General features: G+C 49.6%; 1 protein-coding gene across 2 annotated transcripts in view; it reads left to right on the top strand.

Annotated features, from left to right (window-relative positions):
- LOC121292608 (nesprin-2-like) overlaps positions 1 to 13,778 on the top strand; it is a 54,145-nt gene extending 40,367 nt beyond the window's left edge. For both annotated transcript variants that reach the window (XM_041214794.1, XM_041214793.1), the window contains 8 exons: positions 173 to 299; positions 1,247 to 1,455; positions 6,361 to 6,561; positions 8,322 to 8,450; positions 8,979 to 9,170; positions 10,025 to 10,105; positions 12,166 to 12,215; positions 13,494 to 13,778. In XM_041214794.1, coding sequence (XP_041070728.1) covers positions 173 to 299; positions 1,247 to 1,455; positions 6,361 to 6,561; positions 8,322 to 8,450; positions 8,979 to 9,170; positions 10,025 to 10,105; positions 12,166 to 12,215; positions 13,494 to 13,713 — 1,209 coding nt within the window. In that variant the 3' untranslated portion in view covers positions 13,714 to 13,778. The remainder of the gene's footprint in view (positions 1 to 172; positions 300 to 1,246; positions 1,456 to 6,360; positions 6,562 to 8,321; positions 8,451 to 8,978; positions 9,171 to 10,024; positions 10,106 to 12,165; positions 12,216 to 13,493) is intronic.
- Positions 13,779 to 18,684: the final 4,906 nt, after the last annotated feature.

Genomic DNA, 18,684 nt, shown 5'->3' with positions numbered 1-18,684 from the left:
AGGGTTTGATGGGGACAGTGTAGAGTGAGTTTACTCTGTATCTAACCCCGTGCTGTACCTGTCCTGGGAGTGTTTGATGGGACATCAGTTTTGTGATACGATGATTGTTCCTTTCCTCAGCATTACCTCTCACTTTGTAAAAAGACTGGTGAAGGTGTTTCATTTCTTTCAGGTCAAGCTCTTGTCGGAATATTCTGGAAGCATCAACAGTATCAGGCAGGAACCGGATATTCTGGGAGATGAGATGTCTCAGCAGTCAGAGCTGGTGAAGTTGGCACACTCTGAGCAGACAGCAGGGGGTAAGGGGTTCTTGGACTGCGTGTAGGTTTTGATCATAGACTCAACCTGTTGTTGGGCCAGTTAGCCTGTGAGCTGTGGAGCTCAGGTAGAACTGTACAACAACAATTTGCATTTATGTATCTGTGTGCTCACTGTTGCAGGTGGTCACTGTTGTGTGGGGTTATAGTGTGTGGTAATGGTGTTTGGAAGCATTGTGATGTTGTGTGTGGTAAGGATGTGCCGTTTTGTTTGTCACCGTTGGGTGCAGTAATGACGTGTGGCTACGGTGTGTGGTAACGGTGTGCTGATTTGGCAGTGATGGGGTGCTGTTGTGTCTGTTTACGGTGTGTGGTTACCGTGTGCAGTTACATTCTGCAGTAAGGGTGTATGGTAACAATGTGCCGTTTTGTGCAGTAATGGGGTGTGTGTGTGTGTGTGGGTGTGTGTGAGTGTGTGTGGGTGTGTGTGGGTGTGTGTGAGTGTGTGTGAGTGTGTGTGGGTGTGTGTGAGTGTGTGTGGGTGTGTGTGAGTGTGTGTGGGCGTGTGTGTGAGGGTGTGTGAGTGTGTGTGGGTGTGTGTGAGTGTGTGTGAGTGTGTGTGAGTGTGTGTGGGTGTGTGTGGGTGTGTGTGGGTGTGTGTGAGTGTGTGTGTGTGTGTGTGAGTGTGTGTGTGTGTGTGTGAGTGTGTGAGTGTGTGTGTGTGTGTGGGTGTGTGTGAATGTGTGTGAGTGTGTGTGAGTGTGTGTGGGTGTGTGTGGGTGTGTGTGGGTGTGTGTGAGTATGTGTGAGTGTGTGTGGGTGTGTGTGAGTGTGTGTGGGTGTGTAATGGTGCGCGGTTATAGTGTACAGTTATGATGCGTTGTAAGGTTGTGTGGTGACAGTGTCAATTTGTGCAGTACTGGGCTGCCATTGTGTGCGGCTATGGTGCACAGGTAGGATGTGCAGTAACAGAATGCTGTTGTGCGCAGGAATCGAGCGCTGGGATCTGTTCCATGCCCAGGCTCTCAGTGAGGAACTGCTCATCAAGCAGAACCTGCAGCAATGGCAGCAGCTGAACTCTGACCTTGACGACATCTCGGCCTGGTTGACCCGCATTGAGCCGTCCCTCAATCAGCCTCAGGAACTCGAGCCCTCAACCAGGCTTCCCAGCATCGAGGAGAAACTGCGGAGTCTCTGTGTGAGTACCTGAAGCTTGGGGCCAGTTGAGGAATTGAGCTCAATGGAACTGTTGCTCTGAATATTGTTGTGGTTCTGGACCAGACCCCAAATGTTTAGTGAGATCTGGTTAGGGACTAATAACATTTTTGTTTAAAATAGACAAAGTTTGAGATCCAGAACACTTGCTAAGAGGATACAGCCACAAGATTTCATGGATTTTGAACAAACAAAGTAACATTTTGTTATAAGGTGGCAGACGATGTGTGTCAGGTGGACCCAGTCCACGAGGGAACCTCAGTCGCACTATTATAACGGTTTTGCAATTTGTGTTTATTATGAGATGTGTGCACTGAATTCGGAAGCAATAAGCCCACCAAGATCATTAGAGATTTTTAAAAATTAAATTAAAATATTTATTTACTAACTAAAAGATGTCAAGCACATACATAAGACTACAATTATGACTATAATAACTCCTAAAATTCCTGATTAACCTGGCTCCCAATTACACTCCCTTAAAATAGATTTTAGATTCAAAACAAACTCAGCAAATTAACACAACACCCTGGACAGTAGAATTCCAAATGGCTTTTCTCCAGCTTCAGTTATGTTAGACAGCAGACGTATGCACAAATGCTGGAGGCTTCATTAAGTTTATGTCTTACACTGCTGTTAGATCTTACATGCCCTTCTCCTTACACATTCATTCTCCCTCATATATGTTTCTCTCTTTTTAATATGTAAATTCTATTGTTCCATATGTCTCTGAAACTGTATTTCTCATATATAACATTCTTGTCTTGCCAATATTGCCAGTAACCTTTGGGAAAAATAAACACATTCCTTAGCCTTGCTTATCTGGCTAGTTGTAAACAGACTAAAATCCCTTTGAAATCCGAACAACCCTTCACTTATTTAAAAATGCAAATTCCCTTCACACCTTACATGCTAAGCCGGAATCCACGTTTACTCATTAGCATGTCAAGCACCGAGCTTCTTTTGATGAGTTAAAAGTTGCAATCTACTTAACTCCAAATGTAGTTAAATCACACACAGACAGACCTAACTGTACTTACCCCCATAAACCTACTTCACAATAAACCAGAAAAATATTAAGACAACTATTATACTTTCACGACACTTTACTACACAAGGTTAGAAAGATAAAACAATTTACAATATCTATCTTATACTTTAACATTCAGGGTTAAAATGAGGTACATGTGAATTAACAGGCAAACTGTGGTCCAACACACCACATTGCACAGTAAGTGACAAATACCAGAAGTTATACCTCATCGCCAGTTTGTTGGATCCTGTGTGCACACTTATTGTAAGGGATGGCTGATTTGGTAATAATGATAGAGTTGAATAGCAGACACTTCATAGGTAGAAACGCTATGTTTATTTACAAAGGTACTCAACAGCAACTAAATGTGAAAACACTTCAAACTCTATCTCTACACTACTCCAACCACTAGCTACTGAATACTAACTGCAGAGGTAGCCCGCGCTACTCTGCTATTGGATACTAAGATCATGTGATCTTCCATTGTAACATTCTTCTTAAAGGTATATTACTCATCAGATTGCCACACTGGATCCCATGGATTTCTCAGCAACCCACCCCGATGTCAGTAAACACTGTGAGTTAACCAATCTCGTTGAAATTCTGTCTCTCTCACAAGGGATTCCAGTCTTGACCTTTGAAGATCTAACCTTGGAATTGTCTCCAAAAGCCACTCCAACTTGAACTGCCTCAACAAAGGTTCACCTCACAGGGTTTCAATCTCATTCCCTGAAACTCTGTTCTCCTGGATTCCTGAATCTGTGCTCCAGCACCAACTCACAAACACAACCTCAGCTCTTCAGCCACGTCAAACAGGACACTACTTGGAACCTCGTTCTTTGCTTCTTTCTCTCTGTCTCTCTGTCTCTGTCTCTGTCTCTGTCTGTCTGTCTCTCTCTGTCTTTGTCTCTCTCTGTCTCTGTCTCTCTCTGTCTCTGTCTCTCTCTCTCTGTCTCTCTCTCTCTGTCTCTCTCTCTCTTTCTCTCTCTCTGCCTTTCTCTCTCTCTCTCTCTGTCTGTCTGTCTCTCTCTCTCTCTCTCTTTGGGACCCCTCCCAGCCACCCTGGGTTCTCTCTATGAGACGTCTCCCTGTCCCCTCACCCTGTTCCTTGCCTCGGACTCTTCTCCAAAATGGCGCTTTGCTCCTCGGCCACTTGATCCGGATTTTGCGCCATTTCTTTTTCTTCAAGTCGGGGAACTGATGTCAGGATGACCGAGCCCTTTAACTGCTGGAGGAGACGCTCGGAGCAGAGCACGTGTGGTCAGACTTGCTGCCGTGCACTGTGCCTGCTTTATGACACCGCTGGTGATGTGTGCCAGGTGGACCAGATCCGCAAGGGAAATTTGGCCAAGCTATCACAACGGTTTTGTAACTTGTAGTTATTACGAGAAAATTTGTTAGCTGAATTTGGAGGTAATGAGTCCACTAACACCTTTAGGGATTTTAAAAACTAATTTAAAACATTTATTAACAAAGGAAAAGATTTTGAGCACATACATAAGATTACAGTTATAATATAACAACTCCCCAAATTCCTAACTTACCTGACCTCCAACTATACACCCCCTTTAAGGCAACAGTCCAAAATAGAGTTTAAATTTAAATAGCGAGCCAGCAAATTTACCACAGAACCTGCTTGAGTGGAGTTTCAAAGGCTTTTCTCCAACTTTAGTTACTGGACACAGCAGACTTTTGCAAACATGGCTGGAGGCTTCCCCGAGGTTGTTTCACACGCTCCTGTTAGATCTTACATGGCCCCCACAACATCACCTTCCTTCTCTGTATATGTTTCTCTCTCTCTAATCTGTAAATTCCATTGTTCTATATGTCTTTGCAAACGTCCTTTTCCCAAATAATATAAAAATCTTTCATGTCGCCAATATGGTCAGTACCTTTTGGAAAAAATGAACATAATAACCTTGCCCTATTTATCTTGTTGGTTGTAAACATCCCACCATCCCTTTGAAATCCAAACAACTCCTTCGCTTATCTAAAAATGCAAATTTCCTTCACACCCTAACATCCATGTTTACTCATTAACGTTTCAAATGCCTTTTACCCCTAACTTCTTTTGATAATTTCGAGCCTATCTGACCCTAATTTAGTTAAGTCAGGCAGACAGAACCAACTACGCTCACACCCATAAACCTACTTTACAATAAATCACAATAAATATTTTGAAACTTAGTCCAGATGTGTGACGATGCACCGAAACCCGCGTCCTGCTGGGGATCGTGGCCCTTGGTCTTCGCCCGATGATAAGGTCTGTGGGGGTTCTCAGTTGAGGAACATTGCTGGCCAGTGCCAAACCCACCGCACCCCCCCCCCCCACCCCGCTGGCTCTTCCCCTGGGATGCAGCTGCAGGATCCTTTAGCTGTTCGACGAGCTCTCAGACGACAATGCTTGGCAATGCAAGTCTGGGCCTAACTCAAAGATCCATGAAAAACAAAAAACAATCACATTTATCTAGCACCTTTTAAGGTAAAACATCCCAAGAAGTTTCTCAGGAGCGACTGATTGCCAGACACAGTTTGACTTTGAGCCACGTGGAGCGATATCAGAGCAGCTTTGACCAAAAGATGGATCAAAGAGTAGGATTTAAGGAGGAGAGAGAGAGAAAAAGAGAGGTTTAGGCAGGGGGATTCCAGGCCTTTGTGGCCCTGGCAGCTGAAGACCCGGCCGTGAATGTGGACCGATTAAAATTGGGGATGCTCAAGAGGCCAGAATTAGAGGAGCCCAGAGATCTCAGAGCGTTGTGGGTCTGGAGGAGATCACAGAGATAGGGAGGGGGGTGAGGCCATGGAGGGATCTGAAATCACAGATGAGAATTTTTAGATGGAGACGTGTAAATTGGACACCTGACCCATAACACCCCTGGGCTGTGTTGGTCATTGAATGGCCCACTTCATTTAATAATCAGACCTGAAATACACTTTCGATTCAGCAGAATGACACCAGGCCTGTATTATTAGGATGGACTGTATAAACTTGGCTTGCCGTCCCTTGAGTTGGAAGATTGAGGGGGAATCCCATCAAGGCGTTTAAAATGATTCATTAGGTCAGATCGAAGATCGAAGCTCTTCACTCTGGTGCAGGGAGTCTAGGGAGAGGCTGAGTTAGATCCTAGTGAGAGGAGTCAGGCAGTTGGTGTGTTGGGAATTTGACCCAATGTAGGGTCCTGTGTGTGAATGTGGGCAGTGAGACCTAGTTTGTTAATATTATTACTGACTCTGTCCTGCAGTATTCCAGGAGGTTGCGGCATTACCCAACACACCACCACATTTGGTTGCCTGACAAATCCCTCCTCGATATGACCTGTCCCTACACCCCTGCCATTGGTTACTCAGTATGGCCACCCTCGAAGCCCCACCCCACAAAGCCAGGAGGCTGTCACTTATTGGCTGATTCTGGGCTGTCAATCATACAGCATTTTTACCATTCCAACATTTTTATAATTAATAAATGAAAGTCTGCAAAGAAAATAGAAAATCATTCTTGTCAGTTAGTATTCGGTATTCACCAGACAGCAGGTGGGGGCTGAATCATTGAATATAGTCAAGGCCGAGTTAGACGGGGGGTCAAGGGTCATGGGAGACAGGCAGGAAAATGGAGTTGGGGCCACAGTCAGAGCAGCCATGATCTTGATGGATGATGGAGCAGGCTCGAGGGGCCGAATGTCCTCCTCCTGCTCCTATTTCTCATGTTTTAATGCCCCTCTGAGTTTACTCCAGGGTTACTCTCAGCAGCATCTTGAGGATTAATCTATAATTCCAGGGAGTGCTGGACTGAGCTGGGCTCAGACTGAATGGTGACTGCGCATGTGTGAAAATGCCTCTCGCCTCTTGTTTCCGCAGAGCATTCAGAAGGAGCTTGACAAGTACAAGGCCCTGGTTATCTCTGCGAACCTGAACAGTCGGGAGTTCCTTCAGACAGACAGCGTCGAGGTCCAGGAGTTACAGCAGAAACTGCACCAGGTGAATGGGAGCTGGAACAAGGCAGCACAGACACTGGAGCTATGGAGAATGTCCTTACAGGCTGCCCTCATCCAGTGCCAGGTAAGAGGAGCTGTGACACCCTCTGAAGTCTGACCCACAACCCCCTCCCCCCGCCTCCCCCCAAAAATGAGGTAACGGGATCCGTTGAGACTCTGAATGGTGGGCTGCTGATGCAATGCCTAGGACCTGGGGCAGACAGACGCTGCTCCTTGCTGAGTCCAAGAGATAGGAAGAGGCCTCCAAAGGAGGGAAACATGATGGAGAGGATTCGGGGGTCAGAGGTCAGGTTGGAAGCAGCCATCTTCAGCCCGGGCCAGCTCGATTGGTGCTGAGACCTGGGGGGAACAAATTGATTTGCACTGCCTGTCATCAGTGGGCCTAACAGATTCCTGGTTTTATTGGAGAACCACAGGACCAGCTGGCCTGGCCTACATTCCTCCCTTGTGAATATCTCACTAGCTGTCTGTGCGATCTGGCTGTGTGGGAATATTACTGTGTTTGCCTGTGGGATAACAGAGCACACATTTCAGTTGTTTGCTTGTAAAACACTGAAGGCAACGGCGCAATAAAAAAAATCTCTCTTTGATATTAAATATTGCTGTCAAAAGGTTGGACTAAAAATAATACACTTGGACTGAAGAACATGGCAACAGCTGGATGAGAACTGATCAGTTTCACCATTGGCCAGGCTGATAGCACATGATTCAATGATAACGGAGCTATGGATTCATCACGGCGATCAACCTCCATCCGTGGCTCCGGGACACACACACTGGAATTTCCCAGGACAGGCTGGCAAAATGGTGCCAGGGCGTGCCCAGTGTCTTTCTGCTGCCACGCCATTTTGCCAATGGCGGACGGGTCCTACCACCCCGGCAGCCTCCCAACAGGCCCCAGCTGAGCGGCGGGGGGTGGGGGGGGCGCGCCATGACCCACAGAAGGACCACCCCATGGCAGCAATTGCTGCCCTGGTGGCATCAAACTCCCCCCCACCCCACCCCCGCAACCCCCCCCCCCCCCCCCTCCTCTCCAACCAAACCACCCCCCTCTCCAGGGCCATCAATGCACCTTCGTTCTCCAAATGCAGCCTCAGTAGTGTCACCCTTTGCCAGACCAAAGTCACCTGCTCCTTCCGGATATGCTCCACTCTCCACTCGTCACATCCCTGAGTACTCACACATTCAACCCCAAAATGTTTTTGCTGAAAGAAATCTATCCCATTTACGTTTGAATGAATCGATACTAACCATCTCCCTCGGGAGCCTGTGCCATAGATTGACCACTCACTCATTGAAATATTGTTTCCTCAGCTTGGTTTTCAATTTCCCTCTTTAAGTGTTCTCTGGTTCTCCAGTTCTGGACAGGGTGAAACAATTGCTCTTGGTCAACATTATCCAGTCTCTTTAGAATCCTAAAAACAGCAGGAATCAGATCACCTCTTAACCTTCCCCATTCCAGTGGGAACACACTCCGTTTACAGAATCACTCCTCTTAGTCCAATCCCTCTGGCCCCTCAATCACTCGACTTACTCGATTTCAGACGAAAGAGCAGGTTTTCTGCTCTTATTTGCTGCTGTTGACACTCAGAACCATTCACTGCTTTGGGAGTCTCTGGAGGAGCGTCAGGAGCAGAGACTCTGCCGACGTCTCTCTGTCCAGCTGAGAGGTGCTGAGGCCAACATGCTACTGACTGGTAATCCAAGATAATCCTCCGGGTCCGAAAGGCTCACTAATCTCATGGTAAACTGGTGAACCCTCGCTAGTTGACTTTCAGCTGCACTTCAACTCACTGTGATTATATTTTCTTTATCCGGCTGCAGGATTTCCATCTTACCACCCACTCGCTGCTGATGTGGCTGGCCAACTGTGAGAGGCGGCGTGGACTGGTACAGCTCAGTAACCCAGGACTAAGTCTCCAGACTCTGACACAGCATCGCAAAGAGCTGATGGTAAACAGTGGCAGTTAATTAAGCAACATCACAGACCATGTCCCCCTCTCTCCCCATAGCCCTGTATCAATCCCAAATTAATCCAACTGCCTTGCACTCTCCCCATAGCCCTGTACCAATCCCAAACTAATCCCACTGCCCCGCTCTCTCCCCATAGCCCTGTATCAATCCCCAAGCTAATCCCACTGCCCCACTCTCTCCCCATAGCCCTGTATCAATCCCCAAACTAATCCCACTGCCCCACTCTCTCCCCATAGCCCTGTATCAATCCCAAACTAGTCCCAATGTTCCTTTCTCTCCCCATAGCCCTGTATCAATCCCAAACTAGTCCCAATGTTCCTTTCTCTCCCCATAGCCCTGTATCAATCCCAAACTAATCCCACTGCCCCGCTGTCTCCCCATAGACCTGTATCAATCCTGATCTAATTCAAGGCTGAGCCCTGCTCCCCCACATGTTGTACCATTGAACAGGCTGTTTCTCTCTTTGCTGAAAAGCCCTAATGGGAAGCTGGGAATGTTTGGTTGCAGAATCTGGAGGCGGAGATGTTGGAGAAACAGCCCCAGGTAAATGCCCTGCAGGAAATGTCCAGGCAGCTGCTGGAGCAGGGAGTGGTCGCCGAGTGTGTGGAGGCCAAGGAGAAGGTGCATGTGATCGGGAACAGGCTGAAGCTACTGCTCGGGGAGATTGTGACCGACCTGAAGACTGTCAACGAGAGGCTGGTGAGTCAGCACCAGGGGATGGGGCTGGGGGTCCTGCCCTCACACCTCGGAGACTGGGCACTGAGGCTCCCACCGATACCCCCCTGAAGCGAAGGGTCTGAGTGTCGTGGTGAGGGGTTGTGGGGTGGGGGGGCGTAGGGGGATGATGGGCAAAGTTATTGGAGTGGGAGGGGTGGGGTATTTTGGGGCATTAAGATCCTGGAGGAAGTGTGGGGGAGAGCAGTGAGCGGAGCCTCTGTTGTTGGAGACAGGCATCATCGAACATCTCCAGGAGGTGAGATCATTTGAGGTATTATACACTATACAGACATTGTTATATTTATATACCATTAAACAAATAACATACCTGATGGAAAGCGGATATTTTAGATCAAAGTTACACATGCGACAGAAAGGGAACAGGTTGTTGAGGTATACTGAGCACTTTCAGATTTCCAGATTTGGGGTCACAAGGTCAGGATGAGAAGGGAAGGTTTTAGACTGTGGTTAGAGAGTATTTCTTTAACCGAGGTGCTTTAAGAAACATTGTGGGGAGATGGCCAGATTGGGATTCTGGTAGGGTGAGATCTGAATTGTTAATCTGACTTTAGACACAGAATTCATAAATACTCCCTAACCACAGGGAGTCTCATATTCCCGGTGAGTGAGCATGTCAGGAATTTACTGACACATTTCCGGGTGAGTTGAGCGTGTCAGAGATTTACTGACACAGTTCCCGGTGAGTGACATTAAGTTCCTGAGGGACACATTAGTAAAATGAGGCCATTTTCTGGTTAATCCCATGAGTTGCAGAAATAAGGTAACATAGAGTTCGGTGAATTAATTCCCATTCTCATTGGAATTTCTGTTTTAAGGACAAGGACTCCATCATCTCTGTTGATGAGTTGGAATTCTCCAGTGTTCCAAGGAGCAGCACCCCACTCCGGCAACTTGTGGTAAGTGTTAGATACAGGATCCCCAAGCAGAAGGTGAACCCTTGCAAACTGGCACTCACACTCCTCCTATTCCAAACAAAGATAAACGTACAGTCGGTCAATAACACTCGGGCACTGCATCTATTGTGTAGGAAACAAAGCAAGATCCCAGTGTCTACACTGAGGTGAATGAACAATTAAGCTGTTTTAGTGATATAAAGACAGAAAATGCTGGATACAATCACCATCTGTGGAGAGAGCAGCAGAAAGGTTACTGACCTGAAACGTTAACTCTGCTCTGCCCCCCACCCCCCACCACAGATGCTGCCAAATTGCTGTTTTTATCTCAGACTATCAGCATCTGCAATATTTCACTTTCATATGAACTATTTTAGTGATATTGATGTTAAATATTGTCCAGGAGACTAGGGAGAACACCTTCTTCAAAATAGCGGGTTGGGATCTTTGACATTGACCCGAGTGAGCAGACAGGGCTTGGGGTGCACAGACCGCCCCTGACAATGTCCTCCAGTACTGTACTGGGAATGTTAGCCTGGATTATGGGCTCAGATATCTGCACTGCGACTTGAACTCAATTAAGGAGACAGTGTAGAGGGAGCTTCACTCTGTACCTAACCCTGTGCTGTACCTGTCCTGAGAGTGTTTGATGGGGACAGTGTAGAGGGAGCTTTACTCTGTATCTAACCCTGTGCTGTACTTGTCCTGGTAGTGTTTGATGGGGACAGTGTAGATGGAGCTTTACTCTGTATCTAACCCCGTGCTGTACTTGTCCTGGGAGTGTTTGATGGGGACAGTGTAGAGGGAGCTTTACTCTGTATCTAACCCTGTGCTGTACCTGTCCTGGGAGTGTTTGATGGGGACAGTGTAGAGGGAGATTTACTCTGTATCTAACCCCGTGCTGTACCTGTCCTGGGAGTGTTTGATGGGGACAGTGTGGAGTGAGCTTTACTCTGTATCTAACCCTGTGCTGTACCTGTCCTGGGAGTGTTTGATGGGGACAGTGTGGAATGAGTTTACTCTGTATCTAACACCGTGCTGTACCTGTCCTGGGAGTGTTTGATGGAGACAGTGTAGAGGGAGCTTTACTCTGTATCTAACCCCGTGCTGTACCTGTCCTGGGAGTGTTTGATGGGGACAGTGTAGAGGGAGATTTACTCTGTATCTAACCCCGTGCTGTACTTGTCCTGGGAGTGTTTGATGGGGACGGTGTAGAGTGAGCTTTACTCTGTATCTAACCCTGTGCTGTACCTGTCCTGGGAGTGTTTGATGGGGACAGTGTAGAGGATGTTTTACTCTGTATCTACCCTGTGCTGTACCAGCCGCTATATTTGGATAGTTGGTTTATTGAAAAGTCTCATTGCTGCAGGTACCAAATTGTGATGATGATGCAAACAAAACAGGTGATCACAATTCATCATATTGTTCTAAACTCATTAAAATAAAAGAATATAAGATGATAAAATGATTGCACAATTACAATAATTGCAGCATAAAATAGTTAGAATACATGTAAATTGCCGGTTTCCTAAATTTACATTATAAAATTGTACAGTCTGCTGCACTCTGCAGTTTCTATTCATGTCCATAGATCCTATGTTCTCGGGTTAAATTCATTAAATTATCAATCTTTTACATCCTATTTGTGAGTTTTTTTTAAAGTAGTGGCTTGGGCTGTCCCAGAGTCTATTTGTTCTGTATCTTATTTGTGGAATGCTGTCTTTTCTCCTTAATTCCATCGCACATTTCCTTCTGTGTGGTTGTGGTGAGAGCTGGTGACGCTGGGAGGTGGGATTCGAGTTTCCTAGCTAAGTCCAGACAGTTTTTTTTCCCCTTTCAGCTCTGGGACACGTGTTCAGTTGTTTTGATCATTTTTGGGTAACTCTGGGACGTGTTTCCCAGGGTCGTGTTTATGTCAAGGGGCCTCTCCTAACCCAGCCAGTCCACTTGGTTTTCACGTGGGGCCAGACTTGTTCCAGCCCCCAAGAGACAAAGTTTGATTCCCTTCAATGGGAAATACTGTTCAATTTTGAGTTGCAAATGTTTTTTTTGATTCATCCCAGGGCCGGAGAGAGGTCAAAATGGATAAAGCACCTGGTGTCTCCATGAAGAGGTAAATGTGTTTTCAAAGCAGCAAATGTGTGACCCGTTGGGGGAGCTGAGAGGGTGGGGCAGGGTCCTGAAGTCTATGAGGGGTCTTGGGTATGGGTGGATGTTGGTAGCCTCCAGTCTGGGCATGAAATGAGCATGGACTCTAAGGGGGTAAATACAGGAGGGAAGAGACGTCCTTTTCAGAAACAAATTCAGTGAATATTTGAAGACCTCACTGATTGGCCTGTTCTGCAGTTTGGCAACAAGACATAGAACAGCTTGTTAGCTGGGAACTGAAGGGTTAATTTTATCCTTGACATCTCACCATCATACGCATGGGCAATGCTGGCAAGGCCAGCATCTATTGCCCATCCCTAATTGCCCTTGAGAAGGTGGTGGTGAGCTGCCTTCTTGAACTGCTGCAGTCCGCGTGGTGTAGGTACACCCACAGTGCTGTTAGGGAGGGAGTTCCAGGATTTTGACCCAGCGACAGTGAAGGAATGGAGATATATTTCCAAGTCAGGATGGTGAGTGGCTTGGAAGGGAACTTCCAGGTGATGGTGTTCCCATGTGTCTACCAGGTGGTAGTGGTCGTGAGTTTGGAAGGTCAAAGGAGCCTTGGTGAGTTGCTGCAGTGCATCTTGTCGATGGTACACACACTGCTGTCACTGTGTGTCGGTGGTGGAGGGAGTGTCAATCTTCATTAAGTGATTAGCAGTATCCTGGGTGCTCCTGAGCTTCTTGTGTTGTGGCTCCTCACAGTAGCTGACCCACTGCCCTCCAGGGTTATTAATGTGAAGAGACTGGAGATGCTGGGATTGTCCTTAGTGCAGGGAAGGTTAAGAGGTGATTTAACAGAGGTGGTCAAAAGGGCTTGGTAGAATAAATAAAGAGAAATTGTTTCCACTGTTGGAGGTCAGGAACCAGAGGACATTGATTGAAAGTGATTGGCAAAGACACCACAGCAGAGATGAGGAATTCTTCTTGACCCAGCGAGCTGTTGTGAACTGGAAGGTGCTGCCTGGAAGGGCGGTGGAAGCTGATTCAATAGGAACTTTCAAAAGAGAATTGGACAAATATTTGAGATGAAAATCTGCTGGATTCTGGGGAAAAGAGCAGGAGAGCAGGACCAGTGGGACAGCCAACACCAACATGATGGGCTGAATAACCTCCTTCTGCACAGATAATTTTGGGGAGGAACAGAAGATTCTGGGAGGTGTGGGGGTGGTGGGGGGGGTGGTGGTGGAAGGGATTTATTTTCGCTGACTGACTAACGCTTTCCTTGTTTTTGCCTCCTCAGAGTTGGAGAAGTTGGGGGCCGGGGAGTCTCGAAGGCTCGATCCTTCCTGTCCCGGGTTTTCCAGGCAGCGTTCCCTCTCCAGCTCCTCATCCTCCTCCTGCTGCTTCTGGCGTGTCTCATCCCCTTCAGCCAGGAAGACTACAACTGTGCCTTGGCAAACAACTTTGCCCGCTCCCTCTACCCCATGCTGCGGTACACCAATGGCCCACCACCAACATGACCCCCACCATGGCTTCACCAAAACCCTACCCTGCTCCCCACTGTCCCCCAACACCCTGCACTGCCCCCCCCACCCCCTCCCCCAACCCCACCCCCACCCCCACCCCCCGAGCCATGAGCACCGGGGAACAGCCACCAGCCGCAAGCTCTGTTTTTGATTAAACGTTATTCAGGTTCTGTCGCTGGGAGGTTGACAGAAGCTCGGGCTGTACAGGTTTTCCAAAAGGGTATTTATATTGACGCTGTTAGAAACGAAGCCTTTCCACTGCTGGGTTTTACTATGGTTCCCATGTCCCACTGCCTCTGAGTGAAATGGAAGCTGGCCCACTGCCCTTGTTAGATAGGTTGTTACCCACACCCCCACTGCCCGGATTTGGGGCAGCTAAGGGGTCAAAGCTGCTCGGTTTCTCAATAACACCTCCTGGAGGAGCTTATCTGAGACCCATGACCCCCCCATTCTCACCTCAAGACCCCAGTCAATCTCCCCCCACCCCACTGCTCTCTCTCGCCCCTACCCCCGCGCTCTCACCCCTCCCCCCGCTCTCTGTCACCCCTCCCCCGCTCTCTCACCCCTCCCCCCACTCTCTCTCTCACCCCTCCCCCTGCTCTCTCTCACCCCTCCCCTGCTCTCTCACCCCTCCCCCCACTCTCTCTCTCGCCCCTCCCCTTGCTCTCTCTCACCCCTCCCCCGCTCTCTCTCACCCCTCCCCCGCTCTCTCTCACCCCTCCCCCCACTCTCTCTCTCGCCCCTCCCCTTACTCTCTCTCACCCCTCCCCCGCTCTCTCTCACCCCTCCCCCGCTCTCTCTCACCCCTCCCCCGCTCTCTCTCACCCCTCTCCCCACTCTCTCTCTCGCCCCTCCCCTTGCTCTCTCTCACCCCTCCCCCGCTCTCTCTCACCCCTCCCCCGCTCTCTCTCACCCCTCCCCCGCTCTCTCTCACCCCTCTCCCCACTCTCTCGCCCCTCCCCTTGCTCTCTCTCACCCCTCCCCCGCTCTCTCTCACCCCTCCCCCGCTCTCTCTCGCCCCTCCCCTCGCTCTCTCGCCCCTCCCCCGCTCTCTGTCAACCCTCCCCGGCTCTCTCTCGCCCCTCCCCCCACTCCCTCTCACCCCTCCCCCCGCTCTCTTGCCCCTCCCCCCGCTCTCTCTCGCCCCTCCCTGCTCTCTCTCACCCCTCCCCCCACTCTCTTTCGCCCCTACCCCTCACTCTCTCTCGCTCCTCCCCGCTCTCTCTCACCCCTCCCCCCACTCTCTTTCGCCCCTACCCCTCACTCTCTCTCGCCCCTCCCCGCTCTCTCTCACCCCTCCCCCCACTCTCTTTCGCCCCTACCCCTCACTCTCTCTCGCTCCTCCCCCTGCTCTCTCTCGCCCCTCCACCTGCTCTCTCTCGCCCCTCCCCCGCTCTCTCTCGCCCCTCCCCCGCTCTCTGTCAACCCTCCCCCGCTCTCTCTCGCCCCTCCCCGCTCTCTCTCGCCCCTCCCCCTGCTCTCTCTCGCCCCTCCCCCGCTCTCTCTCGCCCCTCCACCTGCTCTCTCTCGCCCCTCCCCCCGCTCTCTTGCCCCTCCCCCCGCTCTCTCTCGCTCCTCCCCGCTCTCTCTCACCCCTCCCCCCACTCTCTTTCGCCCCTACCCCTCACTCTCTCTCGCTCCTCCCCCCGCTCTCTCTCGCTCCTCCCCCTGCTCTCTCTCGCCCCTCCACCTGCTCTCTCTCGCCCCTCCCCCGCTCTCTGTCAACCCTCCCCCGCTCTCTCTCGCCCCTCCCTGCTCTCTCTCACCCCTCCCCCCACTCTCTTTCGCCCCTACCCCTCACTCTCTCTCGCTCCTCCCCCTGCTCTCTCTCGCCCCTCCCCCGCTCTCTGTCAACCCTCCCCCGCTCTCTGTCAACCCTCCCCCGCTCTCTCTCACCCCTCCCCCCACTCTCTTTCGCCCATACCCCTCACTCTCTCTCGCTCCTCCCCCTGCTCTCTCTCGCCCCTCCACCTGCTCTCTCTCGCCCCTCCCCCGCTCTCTGTCAACCCTCCCCCGCTCTCTCTCGCCCCTCGCCCGCTCTCTCTCGCCCCTCCCCCTGCTCTCTCTCACCCCTCCCCCCACTCTCACCCCTCCCCTCCGCTCCCTCTCACCCCTCCCCCCGCTCTCTCTCGCCCTTCCCCCCACTCTCTCTCGCCCTTCCCCCCACTCTCTCTCGCCCCCTCCCCCCACATTCTCTCTCTCCCCCCATCACACCCCTCCATTCTCCCCCGGTCTGGTTTCAAGGATATGAAACAGTGAACGAGAGCATTGGCAATTCATGACTTTAATATCAGGCAATGCTGATCTGTTTGAATTTGAGGAGTGAATGTTCTGGAACAGAATTATGTAAATAAATTTGAAATGTAACTTGTGGAGCCCACATTAATATCTCCTGACTGCATGATGTATAAATTTAACCCTTCCCAGGATGTTTGTGAATCATGACTGCTGTAGAACAGCGTTATGGGATGTCACCTTTTTGGAATATATTATTGAGAGTGAGAGTTATTTCTATATTGTATGGTAGACTGTGGTTTTTAGCTGGGGCCCAGTGAAATCAGGTGGTTTTCCCGGGATGTTTAAGTTGTGTGTTTATTGAATTAATTTCTGATCATGAAGTTAAGCACACGGACATAATCAGGTTACTGCTCGAAATGGCAGCTTCTGTTTGTAATAACCAGAAATAAAGTTGAGATGTAAATCTCTGCTGTCAGTCATTGATAACAAAGAAACCTTTCATTCCTATATCGCCTTTTACCACCTCAGCAAATCCTAAAGCACTCTGTAACCAATGAAGGATTTTTGAAGTGTGATATGGTTGAGAGATAAACATTGGACAGGACATCAGAAAGCACTCCGTCAGCACTGACCCTCCGACAGTGCGGCACTCCCTCAGCACTGACCCTCCGACAGTGCGGCACTCCCTCAGCACTGACCCTCCGACAGTGCGGCACTCCCTCAGCACTGACCCTCCGACAGTGCGGCACTCCCTCAGCACTGACCCTCCGACAGTGCGGCACTCCCTCAGCACTGACCCTCCGACAGTGCGGCACTCCCTCAGCACTGACCCTCTGACAGTGCGGCACTCCCTCAGCACTGACCCTCCGACAGTGCGGCACTCCCTCAGCACTGACCCTCTGACAGTGCGGCACTCCCTCAGCACTGACCCTCCGACAGTGCGGCACTCCCTCAGCACTGACCCTCCGACAGTGCGGCACTCCCTCAGCACTGACCCTCCGACAGTGCGGCACTCCCTCAGCACTGACCCTCCGACAGTGCGGCACTCCCTCAGCACTGACCCTCCGAAGGTGTGGCACTCCCTCAGTACTGACCCTCTGACAGTGTGGCACTCCTCCAGTACTGCACTGTAAGGCGCAGCCTGGATTATAAGCTTAAATCTCTTAAGTGAAATATGAACCCATAACCTTCTAATTCAGAGGCAAGGGTGCTAGCCGCTGAAATGTCTGGGGTTTACTTGACTGGAGTTGAATGTCTGAGGGAGCGACAGGCATCTGAGTACGGGATTCTCACTGTTCCATCAGCCAGTCCTGACAGAGCATCCTGCTCACTGATGTACAGCACCCCCAGCATCTCACCACTCTCTGCTGCCTCACTTGTGTTTGGCCCTGGACCACAGGAGCTCAAAGCAGGGGAGCCCATTACACTGTAAGAGATAGATGCAGAAATTAGGCCATTCGGTCCATCGAGTCTGCTTCGCCATTCAATCATGGCTGATAAGATTCTCATCCCCATTCTCCCACCTTCTCCCTGTAACCTTTGATCCCCTTACCAATCAAGAACCTATCTATCTTGCTCTTAAATACACTCAATGACCTGGCCTCCACAGCCTTCTGTGGCAATGAATTCCATAGATTCACCACTCTCTGGCTAAACAAGTTTCTCCTCATCTCTGTTCTAAAAGGTCTTCCCTTTACTCTGAGGCTGTGCCCTCGGGTCCTAGTCTCTCCTACTAATGGAAATATCTTCCCCACGTCCACTCTATCCAGGCCTTTCAGTATTCTGTAAGTTTCAATCAGATCCCCCCTCATCCTTCTAAACTCCATCGAGTATAGACCCAGAGTCCTCAAACGTTCCTCATATGTTAAGCCTTTCATTCCTGGGATCATTCTCATGAACCTCCTCTGGACCCTCTCCAGGGCCAGAACATCCTTCCTGAGATATGGGGCCCAAAATTGCTCACAATATTCTAAATATGGTCTGACCAGAGCCTTATAAAGCCTCAGCAGCACATCCCTGCTTTTATATTCTAGTCCTCTTGAAATAAATGCCAACATTGCATTTGCCTTCCTAACTACCGACTCAACTTGCAAGTTAACCTTAAGAGAATCCTGGACTAGGACTCCCAAGTCCCTTTGCACTCCAGATTTCTGAATTCTCTTCCCATTTAGAAAATAGTCTATGCCTCTTCTTCCTACCAAAGTGCATGACCTCACACTTCCCCACGTTGTATTCCATCTGCCACTTCTTTGCCCATTCTCCTAACCTGTCCAAATCCTTCTGCAGCCTCCCCCCCTCCTCAGTACTACCATCCCTCCACCTATCTTTATATCATCTGCAAACTTAGCCAGGATGCCCTCAGTTCCTTCATCTAGATCATTAATGTATAAAATGAAAATTTGTGGTCCCAACACTGACCCCTGCGGAACTCCACTAGTCACCGGCCACCATCCTGAGAAGGACCCCCTTATCCCCACTCTCTGCCTCCTGCCAGACAGCCAATCTTCTATCCATGCTAGTACCTTGCCTCTAACACCATGGGCTCTTATCTTACTGAGCAGCCTCCTGTGCGGCACCTTGTCAAAGGCCTGCTGGAAGTCCAAGTCGATAACATGCATTGGCTCTCCTTTGTCTAACCTACTCATTACCTCCTCAAAGAATTCTAAGAGATTTGTCAGGCATGACCTCCCCTTGATGAAACCATGCTGACTTTGCCCTATTTTACCA

This window comes from Carcharodon carcharias, chromosome 20 (assembly GCF_017639515.1).
Source record: "Carcharodon carcharias isolate sCarCar2 chromosome 20, sCarCar2.pri, whole genome shotgun sequence".
Lineage (NCBI taxonomy): Eukaryota > Metazoa > Chordata > Chondrichthyes > Lamniformes > Lamnidae > Carcharodon > Carcharodon carcharias.
Note: the sequence above shows the minus strand (reverse complement) of the source record. Positions and strands in the feature narration are given on the sequence as shown.